Source organism: Schistocerca piceifrons, chromosome 9 (assembly GCF_021461385.2).
Source record: "Schistocerca piceifrons isolate TAMUIC-IGC-003096 chromosome 9, iqSchPice1.1, whole genome shotgun sequence".
NCBI classification, from domain to species: Eukaryota; Metazoa; Arthropoda; class Insecta; order Orthoptera; family Acrididae; genus Schistocerca; species Schistocerca piceifrons.
Window position 1 is genome coordinate 33,885,612 of NC_060146.1, and position 15,638 is coordinate 33,901,249.

The window sequence follows — 15,638 nt, forward strand, 5'->3', positions numbered from 1 at the left end:
GTACCATTATATGTAGTCAGGCAAGAGAGTTGTGGGACCTACCCCGTATAAACAAACACCGTCGAAATAGTTTTTGATTAACTACTGCTCATTTGGTATAGAGTTCCATTCGTAATCCATCTCTGTTTATGCATAAAGAATACGTTATTCCGAAACATGAGATACTTTGTTGTGGCTATTCCGAGTATGTAGAGACGCGCGGGCGTGGAACAATGAGTACAACGCAATATCATGTACGTCTCCGAAAAAATGTTTCGTGTTGAATGCAGGGTGAAAGATTGACAAGGGTGAGAAATTTCATTTAAATCTGGTTAACGTCACCCATAGTAAACTAACAAAACATGGTAACATACGTGTACGTAACTTGTGTTAGTGAGAATGAAGCCATGTTCAAAATACAGTTTCGATTATCGAACGTTTTTTCTTCATAAGTGGCGAAACGACAGTAACTGGATAAAACTGGAGGACCATTTCTCTAAATATACTGGATAAGGACGTCGTTGTTTTCAAATCGGTAGTCCACTTATTTATTGTCTGTCTTATTTCTGATTATGATATAATCATACGAATTTTTTAAAAAATATAATCGATGTAGACGACTGACAGCAAACATTTAATGGCCTTCGCTACAAGATTATTTTTTCCGCCACGAGTTATTTACTATTCTCTGATGTTTTGTTGCAACACAGTAGCTCCACAGGCAGACCAAGATAAACACCCCCTTAACTTCGAGAAATTAATGTTTGCTTTTGATTGTATTTCTGCTTAACTAAGACAAGAATGATCGTGAAATAAATGTAAAAAGAGCCAAATCTCACTGATCCAGTGATCAGCTTATTCAGTGAAGAAATACTTTCGTATATGGAATAACTGTAGCTTACTCCGCTGAAAGCAATATAACGTAAACACAGTGTTTCATGCATAAGAAGCATGTAGGTACTTATGCTGCTGCCTGTTCTTACTATGATTGCCATTTTTCTTGACACGTCTAATGATTAGCACTTTCGTACACGTCACTCGACTTTCTAATACGCGGATATTACGTAAATGTAATTAATTTTTCTTCAAAAGACGACTGTGCTGAAGATTATTGCTTTTTTTAGCAAAAACTGCAGCATTCGTTTCTTCTGTGTCGGGAAACTGTTTTATAGCTTTTGACGTTTTATTATCACGTCTGTGTGGTGTTCTCTTCAGCCAAAGTTTTTGTGTTGGCTTGTTTGGTACGTTAAATAGGGCAGATATTGCATTCCATGTAAGTTTCTTGTGTTCTGCGTTCACTTATATGGCTGGAAGTGTAACGAATAAAACTTCACGTAGTTGGGTAGTTACACCAGATCCTTCTGCAAAAGGTCAGGTCTCTTACTGTTTACCAGTCACTTTTTGTTCTTAAAGGAAAGCAACATACTTCAGTAAATATCTAAAAAAAAAAATATTTAAAGTTCATATGGAAGTACTGGCGGGGATTGGGGATTTTCCGCTGCCTGGTGCAGATCTTTTTAGTTGCCGCCACTTCGGTGACTTGCACCTTAATGATGACGAAATGATGATGAGGACAACACACACGCCCAGTCCCGAGCGGAGAAATTGTCCGAGTAGTCTTCCAGTCTCTTGTAAGTTACTCATCGTAGTAGAAGATGAGCTTCTTCACGAAGAACTTCGAAATAACTTCTTCGTGTACATGAATAAAATAACCTCTTCATTGAAAGAAAAATAAACAAATCTGCTCTAGGAAAATTTAATAATTTCATTATGGGAAGAAGAGACGTTATGTCAAATTAGTCTGGAAGACACTGAAAAGAAAACGCTTCTAAAAGAACCAGTGGCCACTCCCCTTAAAGAAACAACTGAAACATGTTGGGAAGAAACACAGCGCAAAGACTCTCTATGGGAGATGGTGGAAATTTTTCTTGAGAGAAAACAATAAGGCTTTCCTCGAAGAGTAAGAGAAAATCCCTTGTATAAACCCTCAATCTACTTGAGAGAGTTGTAAAAAATTGCAGATAAATTCTTTATGTTCTGTTGTGACTGCTTTTTTAATAGCAGTCGTTTAGCAGTGCCAGTCTGGTTGTAATAAATTTTTATTGGTATTGATAAAGGTGCTGTGCAGGGAATATGGGCCATTCTTTTGCAAACCCAGGCCCACATTTTCTTTTGATTGACGCACACGGAACAGCGTTCCAGGATGTGTTATGGAGCACACTTAGTGAAAAATGGAGCCGGTGCTACTCCAACTAGGAACAGTTTCCCTCGTGTAACCACTTTGTCGACAACATCACACTTCCATGACTGATGTTTGCGGGGAGAACACTGGGAGTATCACTGATGTTGGTGAGGAATTTTGTCTTTTCTAGGGACAATTGAAGTCCTACCTCGGCAGCCTGGAGTTTGAGCATACTGAGCTGCTTTACTGCTACTTCCACTGAGCTTGCTATAAGTGCCAGATCATCTATGAAAGCTAAACAGTCTACTACCAGTCCCTTCCGTTTGTGTTCAGGTAAATACCGATCGCTATATCAATCCACACTTGCATCCAGTCTTGTATGTGTGGGAAGTGATTCAAAAACTCTCCTACATGATACTGCCATGGATAGGTGTAAGTTGTTCTCACCAATACATTGGACATATGGAAATGGGGGCTCTGAGCTAGGCATGTGTATTGGGGGTGACATATCTACTGGTCTATGGCGAAGTGAAAAAGTTTTATGATGGAATTTCTTCTCACTTCAAGGATGCGATATGTGTCCTTAGGGAACATCACAAGACCATGAGAGTAGTGGATCAAAGCCAACACCAGTGCATTTTGTTAGTGCCAGTTGCCTACATCAGAGGCAGATATGCACTCAGGGGCAAACCTATTGTTCTCCTTTGATTGAAAGGTCATTAACCTATTATTCTCCTTTGATTTACAGGTCCTTAACCTACTGTTCTGCTAAAAGGACCCTTTCTTTTGATTGACAGGTCCTTAACTTATTGTTCCCCCGCCCCCCCTCCCTCCCTCAGGAAACCTCCCCCCTCGTTGCTACCGGTACACTATCAGGTCTGAGTTATTGTAAGATGGGCATTTCTTATTATATTGGTTGATCGATATGCTAATTGTAACTTATTAATCAGAGTTGTTAGTGCTGTTCCTTCTGATAGTTCATGTTCCAACCATTCTCCTAGATGCTTGAATCTGTCAACTTTCTCAATTTGACCTTGTTCCAACTGTAGAACACTGGGAGTATCATTGATGTTGGTGAGGAATTTTGTCTTTTCTAGTGACAATTGAAGTCCTACCTTGGCAGCCTGGAGTTTGAGCATATAGAGCTGCTTTACTGCCACATTATCTGTGAAAGCTAAACAGTCTGCTACCAGGTTGTGTCCAGGTAAATACCACTCGGTATATTTTGTTCTTCCATTTCTTTTCGCCACTCTATGTTCCATAGGATCTCGGTCAACTTGCTAATTGCTTTGTCTCCAGCCTGCTTCCACAGCTCTGCAACTATAGCGTCTTCTCCTGTAGCTTTGTTATTCTTCATGGACTGAATGATGTTTTTCACTTCTTCTTGTGTTGGAGGGCGAGAGTTTGGTTGTCTGGGACTATCTCGATAGATAAAGGAGGTTTTAGGGGACTCACAGTTGAGGAGATTCTCAAAATATTTGACGAAATATGTGGCCAATGTGTGGCAGTTGTCTTTGTCATTATAGGCTATGTTTACATCTGGTCCTCTGAAGTGTAAGCTGGGTGGGGCATAGCTTCTAATGTTTTGCTTGAAAGTTTGGTAAAAGTTTCTAGAGTTATTCTCCTTGATATCTTCATGTAATGGAGTCAATTGGTCCTGAGTGTACTGATGTTAAACCTGTCTGGTGGTTTTGGCAGTTAGCCAGGGCTCTTCTATGAACTTCTCCATATTTGTTTCGGACTTCTGTGAGCTCCATCTTAGCCAAGCTGCTTGTCTCTTTGTGATCGCTTGGTCGCAGGTAATTGGTCCCTTCATTGGTCCCAGTTGTTGCATTCATGATCTAGTGTTTGCATTATCTCTGTAAGCATATTGCAGGTTTTCAGTTTTTCCAAGTCAAACTTGCTGAGTTTGGGAGTTTGAGACTTTCTTGTATTCCTAGACAGAAATCGGAGAGGTAGTGGTGTGACTCCAAGTTAAGCTATCTTAACACTCTCACATTCTGCACTTCTCTACAGGACTTTCTTGAAATGGCCACATGAACTATTTGAAACTCTCCTAGAAGTTTATTGGGTGAAGTCCATGTCTTCTGCTTTCTTGGTAGATGCTTAAGGGCTGTTGATTTCATTACTAGGTTAAATGGTTTACAGAGTCCCACAAGCCATTCTCCATTTCTGTTAGTGTGCATGTGAGCTGGGTATTCCCCCACTATATACTTATACTTCCGCTCTTTCCCTAACTGGTCGTTAAAATCATGCAATAATATGACTGTGTTCCTCTCTGGGATCTTGCCAATAGTGTCCTCGAGTTTATTTATTTTTTATTATTATTAAAAAGTTTATTTATTTATTTAAAGAGTTTTTCAGGAAATCAATCACCACCCCCGCCACCCCATCACCGCCCCTCTCGCCCCCTTCACTCTCTCCCTTCCCTCTGCTACCTGGAAATTAGCAGCTCTGCAGTGGAGAGGAAGGAGCTCACGAAGGTAAATTCAAGGGTATATTGTTTTTTATAAAATAAAAGAGTTTGTGGGGCTTGAATTTCACTTGCTCATCATTCTCTGCTGTTTGGAAAGATGCAGGTCTTGTGAGAAGTAATTATATCGATCTCATTTCTTTTTTTATTCCGATTGCGCGAGGAATACCGTCATGAAACACCCATCACACGTAATTACACACAGTTAAAAATCCTTCGAACGTGAAGCACGCACTGCCCACCGTACCCTGTCCACTAGACCGGACAGGACGCTACCGCACATGTTCCTAGGAATCGGGATGCACCGCAAAGTGTCAATGTGGCCATCAGCTGCTGAACCACATGCAGGTGTCAGTTCGGGTCCCGCAAGGATGAAATGGTGGCATCCCTTTGATACATGATAGCCTAGAAATACTTATCGCAATATGTGCTCACCTAGACATCGTTGCTGGTGCAATGCTGCAGAGCTGTGGGTCTAGCGCTTTAGAAATCTGTTCCAATGATCTATCTGCAAGATCATTTTCTAGTTACTCGGTGGTTTATAGCAAGCTCCACCTCATTAAGGTTTAAAGTTTCTAGAGAAATAATTTCCGGTCTATATCTCCGAAATTATACTGCACAAGCGATACTACTAAGCACGCATTATTGCTATGTATTAGATATCGAGAAGTATCGCGAAAACGGTATGATTTCTGGCAAGCCATGTGAAATTACATATGATCTTGTAATCCCAGAGTCTGGAGACTGGTGTAGAAAACGAGCAAAGCAAGCAGGTCGGGACCATGAACAGTGACTCCTTTGTGCCAAGGGGAACTGACCCAGCCTTTGTACAACGGTCTTCACGGTATATGTACGAGTGTCTGGTGGTCGATAGATCTATGAATGATGCGAAAGGGGCGATTTTTTATGGCGCAGGATACGAATTGTATGTTTACAACATCGACACAGCACGCGGTGACATATTTTTGGGTTGGAGATTGGTTTTATGCTCTCATGTTCAAGTTTTCGTCCTCATTGGCAGAGTAGTGTATTTGAGTAAGAGTCTTTCCATACTTGACGATCTGTAGGTCACTTTTGCAGGGCTTAACTGTCAGTGCAATATAGCGATCTGTACAAAATAGTTTCGGGACTGAAAGTCTCGTCTGCAGAAAGAAAAAGGCAGACAGTGCTTCTATACTGACATCATCATTAATTTAGCAGGTAAATTCGGTAAGTGCTGATCATAATGCTCCATTCACTCACAAGACATCCTGTGTGCCAGTACATAGGAGCCTCTATACAGGGTGGTCCATTGATAGTGACTGGGCCAAATATCTCACGAAATAAGCATCAAACGGAAAAACTACAAAGAATGAAACTCGTCTAGCTTGAAGGGGGAAACCAGATGGCGATATGGCTGGCCCGCTAGATGGCGCTGCCATAGGTCAAATGGATATCAGCTGCGTTTTTTTTTTTAAATAGGAACCCCCATTTTTATTACATATTCGTGTAGTACGTAAAGAAATATGAACGTTTTAGTTGGACTACTTTTTTCGCTTTGTGATAGATGGCACTGTCATAGTCACAAACATATAAGTACGTGGTATCACGTAACATTCTGCCAGTGAGGACAGTATTTGCTTTGTGATGCATTACCTGTGTTAAAATGGACTGTTTACCAATTGCGGAAAAGGTGGATATCGTGTTGATGTATGGCTATTGTGATCAAAATGCCCAACGGGCGTGTGCTATGTATGCTGCTCGGTATCCTGAATGACATCGTCCAAGTGTCCGGACCGTTCGCCGGATAGTTACGTTATTTAAGGAAACAGGAATTGTTCAGCCACATGTGAAACGTGATTATGCCCAAGTAGGTGTTTTACCTGTTGTCATGGCTAATCCGCACATCAGTAGCAAACAAATTGCGCGAGAATCGGGAATCTCAAAAACGTATGTTGAGAATGCTACATCAACATCGATTGCACCTGTACCATATTTCTAGGCACCAGGAATTGCATGGCGACGACTGTGAACATCGTGTACAGTCTGCCACTGGGCACAAGAGAAATTACGGGACAATGACAGATTTTTTGCATGCGTTCTATTTAGTGACGAAGCGTCATTCACCAACAGTGGTAACGTAAACCGGCATAATATGCACTATTGGGCAACGGAAAATCCACGATGGCTGCGACAAGTGTAACATTAGCGACCTTGGCGGGTTAATGTATGGTGCGTCATTATGGGAGGAAGGATAATTGGCCCCCATTGTATCTATGGCAATCTAAATGGTGCAATGTATGCTGATTTCCTACATAATGTTCTACCGATGTTATTACAAGATGTTTCACTGCATGACAGAATGGCGATGTACTTCCCACATGATGGATGTCCGGCACATAGCTCATGTTTGGTTGAAGCGGTATTGAATAGCATATTTCATGACAGGTGGATTGGTCATCAAAGCACCATACCATGGCCCACACATTCACTGAATCTGAAGTCCCAGGATTTCTTTCTGTGCGGAAAGTTGAAGGATATTTGCTATAGTGATCCACTGGCAACGCCTGACAACATGATCAGCACACTGTCAATGCATGTGCGAACATTACAGAAGGTGGACTACTCGCTCTTGAGAGGAATGTTGTTACACAGATTGCCAAACGCATTGAGGTTGACGGACATCATTTTGAGCAATTATTGCATTAATGTGGTATTTACAGGTAATCACGCTGTAGCAGCATGTTCACAAAGGTACATGTATCACGTGGGAACAACCGAAATAAAATGTTCAAATGTACCTACGTTCTGTATTTTAATTTAAAAAACATACCTGTTACCAACTGTTCATCTAAAATTGTGAGCCATTTGTTTGGGACTATTACAGCGCCATCTATCACAAAGTGAAAAAAGTGGTCCAACTAAAACATTCATATTTCTTTACGTATTACACGAAAATGCAATAAAATGTGGGGGTTCCCATTTAAAAAACGCAATTGATATCCATTTGACCTATGGTAGTGCCATCTAGCGGGCCAACCGTAGCGCCATCTGGTTTCCTCCTTCAAGCTAGACGAGTTTCGTTCTTTGTAGTTTTTTCGTTTGACGCCTATTTAGTGAGATATTTGGTCCGGTCACGATCAATGGACCACCCTGTATAGCAGTGAGAACATTTGTGTTTCAGAGATGTTTGTTGAAAGCAGGACTTAACGATTTCCAGGAAGGGTGCCACGTTAGGAGCATCAGGAGGAACATATTCAGCGTTATTCTAGGCTATTTTCGTAAACAGGTTCTGTCAGGACAGGAACTTCCATGCGGACAAGCTGAGACATCATGAAAGCTCCTACAAAAGCAACCGTTAACTATTTCTGCGACACTTAACAATTTCCGAGAGGCTATTTACACAGCCATGTGACGTCAGTACAACACTGAGAACTTTTAGATGGTGAGTCACTATGCTAACATTTTGCAGTGATGCATCAGCCACGTTGGGCAGGTAAACACGCGTGCACAGCTAGACACAGCTTGCATTTCCCATTAGGATCACTAGGAACATTGCACCCTGAGCTATTCTGGTAAGCATTGGAACAGATTTCTAAAGCACTAGACCTGCAGTTCTGCATCATCGTGCCGGCATAAGTGCCTAGGTGAACACGTATTTTGACATATATTTCTCAGGTGTCATGTATCACAGGGATGCAACCACCTCATCGTTGCAGGACCCGAACTGACACCTGTGCTCGGTTTGGCTGCTGACGGCCACGTTGTGACTTTGTGGGGACCACCGGTGCACCCTGACTCCTGGGAGCATATGTGCGGTAGTGTCCTGTGCAGTCCAGTGGACAGGGCACGGTGGGCGGAGCATGCTTCATGATCAAAAGATTTTTAACTGTGTGCAATTACGTGTGGCGTGTGTTTCATGACGGTATTCCTCGCGCAATCAGGGTTAAAAAAAGAAATGTGATCGAGGAACAATAAGTTAAGGACCTGTCAATCAAAAGGAAGGATCCTTTTAGCAGAACAATAGGTTAAGGGACTGTCAGTCAAAGGAGAACGATAGGTTAATGACCTGTCAATTAAAGGAGAACAATAGATTTGCCTCTGAGTGCATACCTGCGCCTTATGTAGGGAATTGGCACTAGCAAAATGCGCTGGTGGCTGCTTTGTCCCACTACTCACAAGCTGCTAAGTGAGCGTTACAAGAGAATCGTAAATGATCTATCCTATGACTTACCAGTTGACAGCAATAGAAAAGCTGAATCGCAAGTAACTAGTTTTGTTTTAAGGAGATCAGTAACACAAAATTAGAATTTCTTATTTCAGTGTGGACGAGAAAGTTTCCTTGGCATAAAGGTTAGAATATATTACCAGTAAGAGAGTGTGGACAGCTATGATTGTGTTTTTTTTATGGTTTTAGCACGCTAAACTGCTACGGTCATTAGCGCACGGTCTGTGACTTAGGAAAAGGTAAATAGCGAAACTGGAAACCAGCAGCAATGGGAACGAAACTCAAAAAATTGGAGAAACTAAAAACAGAAGGAAAGCTTAAAAAACCACTATAGAAGGGGGTTGGTTGTCCCCAAAAAGAGCTTCAAGTGACTGACGTCATCTCACTGGCACTAATAAATTCGAGAACACGATCGGCTGAGCGCGTGTCATCTGCTAAAATGGAAGATATATCAGGCGACAGCTGTAGACGGGCGCGTAACGGAGTAAAATAGGGGCACTCAAGTAAAAGCTGTCTTACCGTCCACAGCTGAGAGCAGCGGGGATAGAGTGGGGGAGGATCGCCGCTTAAAAGATGTCGATGGCTAAAAAGACAGTGCCCTATCCTGAGTCGAGTTAAAATTACCTCCTCCCGACGGCGCGTTCGGGAGGAAGAGGTCCAAGCACAGGGAAGAGCTTTCACGTCCCGCAATTTATTATGGGGAAGTGTCGACCAATGTGCGTGCCATAAAAGAACAACTCGACGACATAAAACGCTCCGTAGATCGGCGAAGGGAATCGATTGAATAGCTGGACGAAGAAGAGAGACTGCAGCCTGGCCGCAATATCGGCCGCCTCATTTCCACAGATACCAACGTGTCCCGGGAGCCAGAGGAACGCCACCGAGACGCCCCCCAGGTGGAGCAAGCGCAGACAGCCCTGAATCCGGTGGACCAGAGGGTGGACAGGGTAGAGAGCTTGGAGACTGAGGAGAGAGCTGAGAGAATCTGAGCAGATAACATACTGTATCCGCTGATGGCGACGGATGTATTGGACACCCTGTAGAACAGCGTAAAGCTCCTCAGTATAAACCGAACACTGGTCGGGAAGCCGAAATCGATTTGGGGTGTCGCCAACAATATAGGCACTCCCTACACCAAACGATGTTTTTGAGCCATCAGTGTAAATAAATGTGGCTTCCTTCATTTGTGCACATAGAGCAGAAAATGCCCGACGATAAACAAGTGAAGGGTACCATCCTTGGGAAACTCACAAAGGTCACGGGGCGGGCAGGTCCGGGGACGGAGCCAAGGCGGTGCTGTACCCCAAGTTGTCAAGAAAGTTTTAGGAAAGCGGAAGGAAAGAGAATGGAGCAGTTGACGGAAGCGGACTCCCGGCCCAGTAAGAACTGCAGGTCTTTGAGATGTGTGTTACTTCCATCCAGATGAGCTACGTTATGTGATGAAATTTCGCATGTGGGGTGTGTAGCATGTATGAGTCACACATATACTCGAAATGCTGACATTTCAAGAGTTGAAACTCTGGATTTCAAGAGTTCTCGCTCTTTCACGGCAGTCGTTATCCATCACGTTAACCCATGGGCAAAACCTATATAGTAAGTGAAACTGCTTTTATATTTATTGATTGTGCGTCGGAACAGGTAAAAAAGTTAGATGTGTTGTTATTAATGACCTAACAGCATTCCGTTACAGTCATTTCGAATATTTCTTGTCGCTTTCGTTCTTCCGATGTGAGAATCACGAAATACACGTCACGAATCTGATGACGTCTATTTTGACGCAGACGGCAGTTTTACGTTCATCTTATGATACATTGTGTGACACGTTAATGATCTGCATTCGAAAACGCTATGGTGAACGAAATGACCACTTTGAAGCCGTGTTGGTGACGCCCACTTGGTGCAATAATACCGTACAGTATATTCCACAGCGTGAACTGACTCCGTCAGGCTGTTGTTTACGTTAGAACTTTACACTGGAATATATCTGACATACGCAGGTGTGCAGTCGAGTGAAATTAATGATCCGTGATCGTAATCATCTCTGTAGTTCCAGTTTTTTTATTGTGTAGCGTGCACTGGCCTCCTGTTATAAATTCCAAATCTCGTCATTGGAGCGCATGTGTGCATTCGGCCATGTTTGGGCTAACCAGCCGAAATCATGGCAAAATCCTTTTCCCCCACATTTCTCCCGTCCAATGAAATTTCGGTTAAAATAGCCTGAATAAATTTTGTAGATGATAAAACTTACGACAAAGTTGTGTGTACAATTCTTTTAGTCCTTGCGTGTTTCTAGATATCACGCCTTAAAAATGCGTATGATTTTGCCAAAACACGTATTTTGTCTTGAGTACTTCGTTCCCAGGGCAATTTTGAGAAAAATCAACTGACAAAAAAGTAGCACAGTATAAAAGTTGATATAAGCAGTACCAAGGTAATCCTGCGCCCTTGATATATCTGCCAAAACTGTACCCAAAGAAGGTTGGTGGAGGAGGGGGGGGGGGGGGGGCAAGAGTTGGCAACAGGAAGGGGCATCGTGCTCCCTGTACTACTAACAAATTAACGTACTGACCCCGTGAAGATACGGGATACAGGCTAGGTAAAGAAGAAGAAGAGCAGATAATTTAAATCTGAACACCATCTTAGTTGATGTGTTACGGTTTCCAACTGGAAAGTCAAAGCTATGAAACTGGTGGTTTCCCCATAAATTTGGTTTTCACAAACATCTACTTTTCTCAAAACTTTGTGTACGTTATTCGGGCCCTTATGGTTCTCAATGCCTCAATTCTGGTCAGAGTTTACGTGAGTAGTCGTGAAAGAACCATATACGATATTTACAGTTCACTACAATATTACGCATAGTAAACGCGTAATGTTATGGAATAGTGGTACTTCTTAGTAATAGGTATTGAACCTAACGGGATTAACATGGGAAGGTGGGGTTTTGGGCGGGGGCAACTAACATCTAACACAACACCTGCAAAACAGAAAATATACAGAAAACGTAACAAGGAAATAAGCAGGAAATAAGGAGAAAAAAATACTGAATTCCATAGAGTAAGGACACTACACAGGTAACGAAAATACACAAACAAATCTTGGAATCGTTAACTAGAATGGAGCTGTATAGGACAGTTCTACTTATCGATTCCTACATTCATTATATTCAGCGTTGTTTTCGTAGTAGGTATGTGCAGTTCTTTGCTACAGGATTTCTGTTTTTGGTGTCGCTTTCTGTACTACCGTGATAAATAAAATATCTAGGAACCGGTAACTAGATTTGACCTACATAGGTCAATTCCAGTCAACGATTCCATGGTTTGTTATTTATAGCGTTTTTGCAGTAGTACAGGAAGCAATATCATAAGTTGAATCCTAAAGGAATTAGCAACCCTCACGTAAAGAAAATGACGTAATAAAGGAACGCAGAATCGGCAATTAGAGCGGAATCACATACGAAAACTCTAAAAGAATGCCCTGTAGACTATGCTTTCTTGGTGTTGCTTTCTGTGCTGCTGTTGTTACAGTAGGTGTGTATTGTGCATTCTTTGAGAATTGTCATCCATGCTATCACACTGATTGTTGATTCCACATTCCGTTATTCTTCATTTTTACTGGCTATTAATTATTTCGGTAAGGATTTGACTTGTTCGTATCGCTCGCTAAGCTACTGGTAAAACGCTAAAAATAACAAATGTTTGAATCGACAACTAGACTCGTATAGAGACACAAAAAAAGTCGCAGCAGAAATAAACACAAACACTCTATGAAAAATCACGACTTGACTCGTATAGAGAGACAAAAAAAGTAGCAGCAGAAATAAACACAAACACTCTATGAAAAATCACGACTTGACTCGTATTGAGACACAAAAAAAGTCGCAGCAGAAATAAACACAAACACTCTATGAAAAATCACGACTTGACTCGTATAGAGACACAAAAAAGTCGTAGCAGAAATAAACATAAACACTAAGAAAAATCAGGAAAAATAATCAACCGTGAAATGGAGAACTGAAATTAAGCTATTAGGTTGCTGCGTAACCACACGTTCGGCGATCGTGCGACATACTAAAAAAGGAAAAACAGCCAAATTTTTGTGAGAACCAAGATTATAAATATAGCTGCAAATCGTTTCACATGTAGCAATTTAAGCTTTGCTCTTAGGTTCTTACTTAGAGTCACCTTCGGAAATCATGCCATATTCGGAAAAAAGTAGTCATATATATTTAGGAGAACCAAGATTATAAATACGAGTGCTACTTGATTGACTCACAGCAATTCGGGCTGTTCACTTAGGTCCCTGCCTAGCCACACCCTCGAAAATAGCGACGTATTTGCAAAAAAACAGCATATTTTACGTCAGTTACTAAGAGAACCACAGATAACATTTAATAACAACGCCAGTACATCATGCAGTACATTCTTCAGATCGTGAACTCATGGCGTCACACAGGATGTCACTGGTAAAAGCTGACAGTTGGAATCACAAATAGCACTTAATACTAGAAATTCATCTGCAACCCGTTAGAAATTCTTTTAACAGTATATTATTTCTTACGATAGGACCCTAGAAAACGTGTGTTTCAAGACAGCTTGGCGATGTACCAAACTTCTCGAACGTTATTTAAACGAGCGAATACGACACGCACTTGGCACGGGTAGTTCCATATGATCATTTATAATTTGTAGTATTCCGATCTCACTCTAATTACAAGATTTATAAAATTAATTTGTCTCCAATACAAACTGCTTTAGACTAACCGCGATAAACAGTCTGCGATAAACAGTTGCACAATTAAATCACCCTGAATATAATTGCTGTGTCGAAGGTCTCCATATTCATTAAACATATCTGACGTGAGAATTTGTGTTATGCGTCCGCAGAAAGGTACAATTGATTCAACGCTTCTAGTTTTGGCTGCTAAGGATTCGCAGAAGTAAGATGCTGGTTCATGACTTACCAGACACCGCCATTCTTGCCCGTGCCCCTACTGCATTCCACGAATTTTGAAGGTTTTGCTGAATGCGATCAGGAACACTCGTGTTGCTCGCCATTCGAATCGTCTCAGACTGTTGCTAAGATACGGCACGGGGCGTTAAAGAGACCGCAGTATTGTTGAAAACTGCGTCACATCGCGATTTGTGTTTTTTACTCTAAGAGGGTATGCGGACAGTTATCACCGTACCATTAAAGAAACTGCAAGCGATAATGACAGGGGCAATGCCGCCGAGAATGAGGTCTGCCTGGTGCCCGAACGAAGGAGAGAAAGAAAACATATAATGAAACATTAAAACAGGAGGGAAAGATGGATAAAAATGGTAAAATGAGTCAGCCAAAACAAATCTTCGCTAGGTTAACGTAATCAAAATAATTTATTGAAACTTCTCGGCAGATTAAAAATTGTTGTCGGTATCGAAAACCGAAATCGGAGCCTTTGCATTTCACTGACAAGTGCACTTCCACCAGAGCTACCCAAGCGCGACTTACAGCCGCTTCTCACAGCTGTACTTCCGCTAGTATCTCATCTAATACTCCCAAACTTCACAGAAGCTCTCCTGCGAAACATACAACACTAACACGCCTGGAAGAAAGAATATTGCGGAAACACGGCTTAGCCCCAGGCTATGGATAATGCGTGCCACCGCAATATCCTTTATCCCAGGAGTGCTAATCTTGCCTACTGAGGCACTGAAGGGAGTAAAGCTGTGAGGACGTGCTTGGGATAGCTGACTAGCGCGTTTGGCCCTGGCAGCTGTGGCGAGAGATGCGGGTTGTGCTTACGTCTCCACTGCTGGTAGCCGTGTGGTGTTCAAAAATGGTTCAAATGGCTCTGAGCTCTATGGGACTTAACATCTGAGGTCATCAGTCCCCTAGAACTTAGAACTACTTAAACTTAACTAACCGAAGGACATCACACATATCCATGCCCGAGGCAGGATTCGAACCTGCGACCGTAGCAGTCACACGGTTCCGGACTGAAGCGCCTAGAACCGCTCGGCCACACCAGCTGGCCGTGTGGTGTTGTCAGTGAGTTTAACGCCGTTGAGCTTTCGTAACTTATTGCCACAGATCAGACAGCATTTTTGATGGCAGAACCTGTAAGGAAGGACACTTTGAAGTTTATGTTTGACAATAACTATGCACGACCTAAGCCGTTTGTGGTAGAGGACTTTATGGAAGAAGCACTTAACAGCTGAGGATATAACTGGAATCCTTCCTTCGACCAGTAGTAGACTGTCTATCTTAAGCTAAAGAATCCCGAAAAATGTGATCTAATTGTGGAATTATACACTATGTGATCAAAAGTATCCGGACACCTGGCTGAAAATGACTTACACGTTTTTGGCGCACTTCATCGGTAATGCTGAAATTTAGTATGGTGTTGGCCCACCCTTAGCCTTGATGACAGCATCCACTCTCGCAGGTATACGTTCAGTCAGGTGCTGAAAGGTTTCTTGAGGAATGGCAGCCCATTCTTCACAGAGTGCTGCACTGAGGAGAGGTATCGATGTCGGCCGGTGAGGCCTGGCACGAAGTCGGTGTTCCAAAACATACCAAAGGTGTTCTATAGGATTCAGGTGAGGACTCTGTGCAGGCCAGTCCATTACAGGGATGTTATTGTCGTGTAACCACTCCGCCACAGGCCGTGCATTATGAACAGGTGCTCGATCGTGTTGAAAGATGCAATCGCCATCTCCGAATTGCTCTTCAATAGTGAGAAGCAAGAAGTTGCTTAGAACAACAATGTAGGCCTGTGCTGTGATAGTGCCACGCAAAACAAGAAGAGGTACTAGCCC

General features: G+C 42.3%; 1 protein-coding gene across 1 annotated transcript in view; it reads right to left on the reverse strand.

Moving 5' to 3' along the window:
* Nucleotides 1–3,033: 3,033 nt before the first annotated feature.
* Nucleotides 3,034–15,638, reverse strand: part of LOC124716669 (THAP domain-containing protein 2-like) — a 40,201-nt gene continuing 27,596 nt past the window's right edge. The window contains exon 3 of the mRNA XM_047243207.1: nucleotides 3,034–3,285. Coding sequence (XP_047099163.1) covers nucleotides 3,034–3,285 — 252 coding nt within the window. The remainder of the gene's footprint in view (nucleotides 3,286–15,638) is intronic.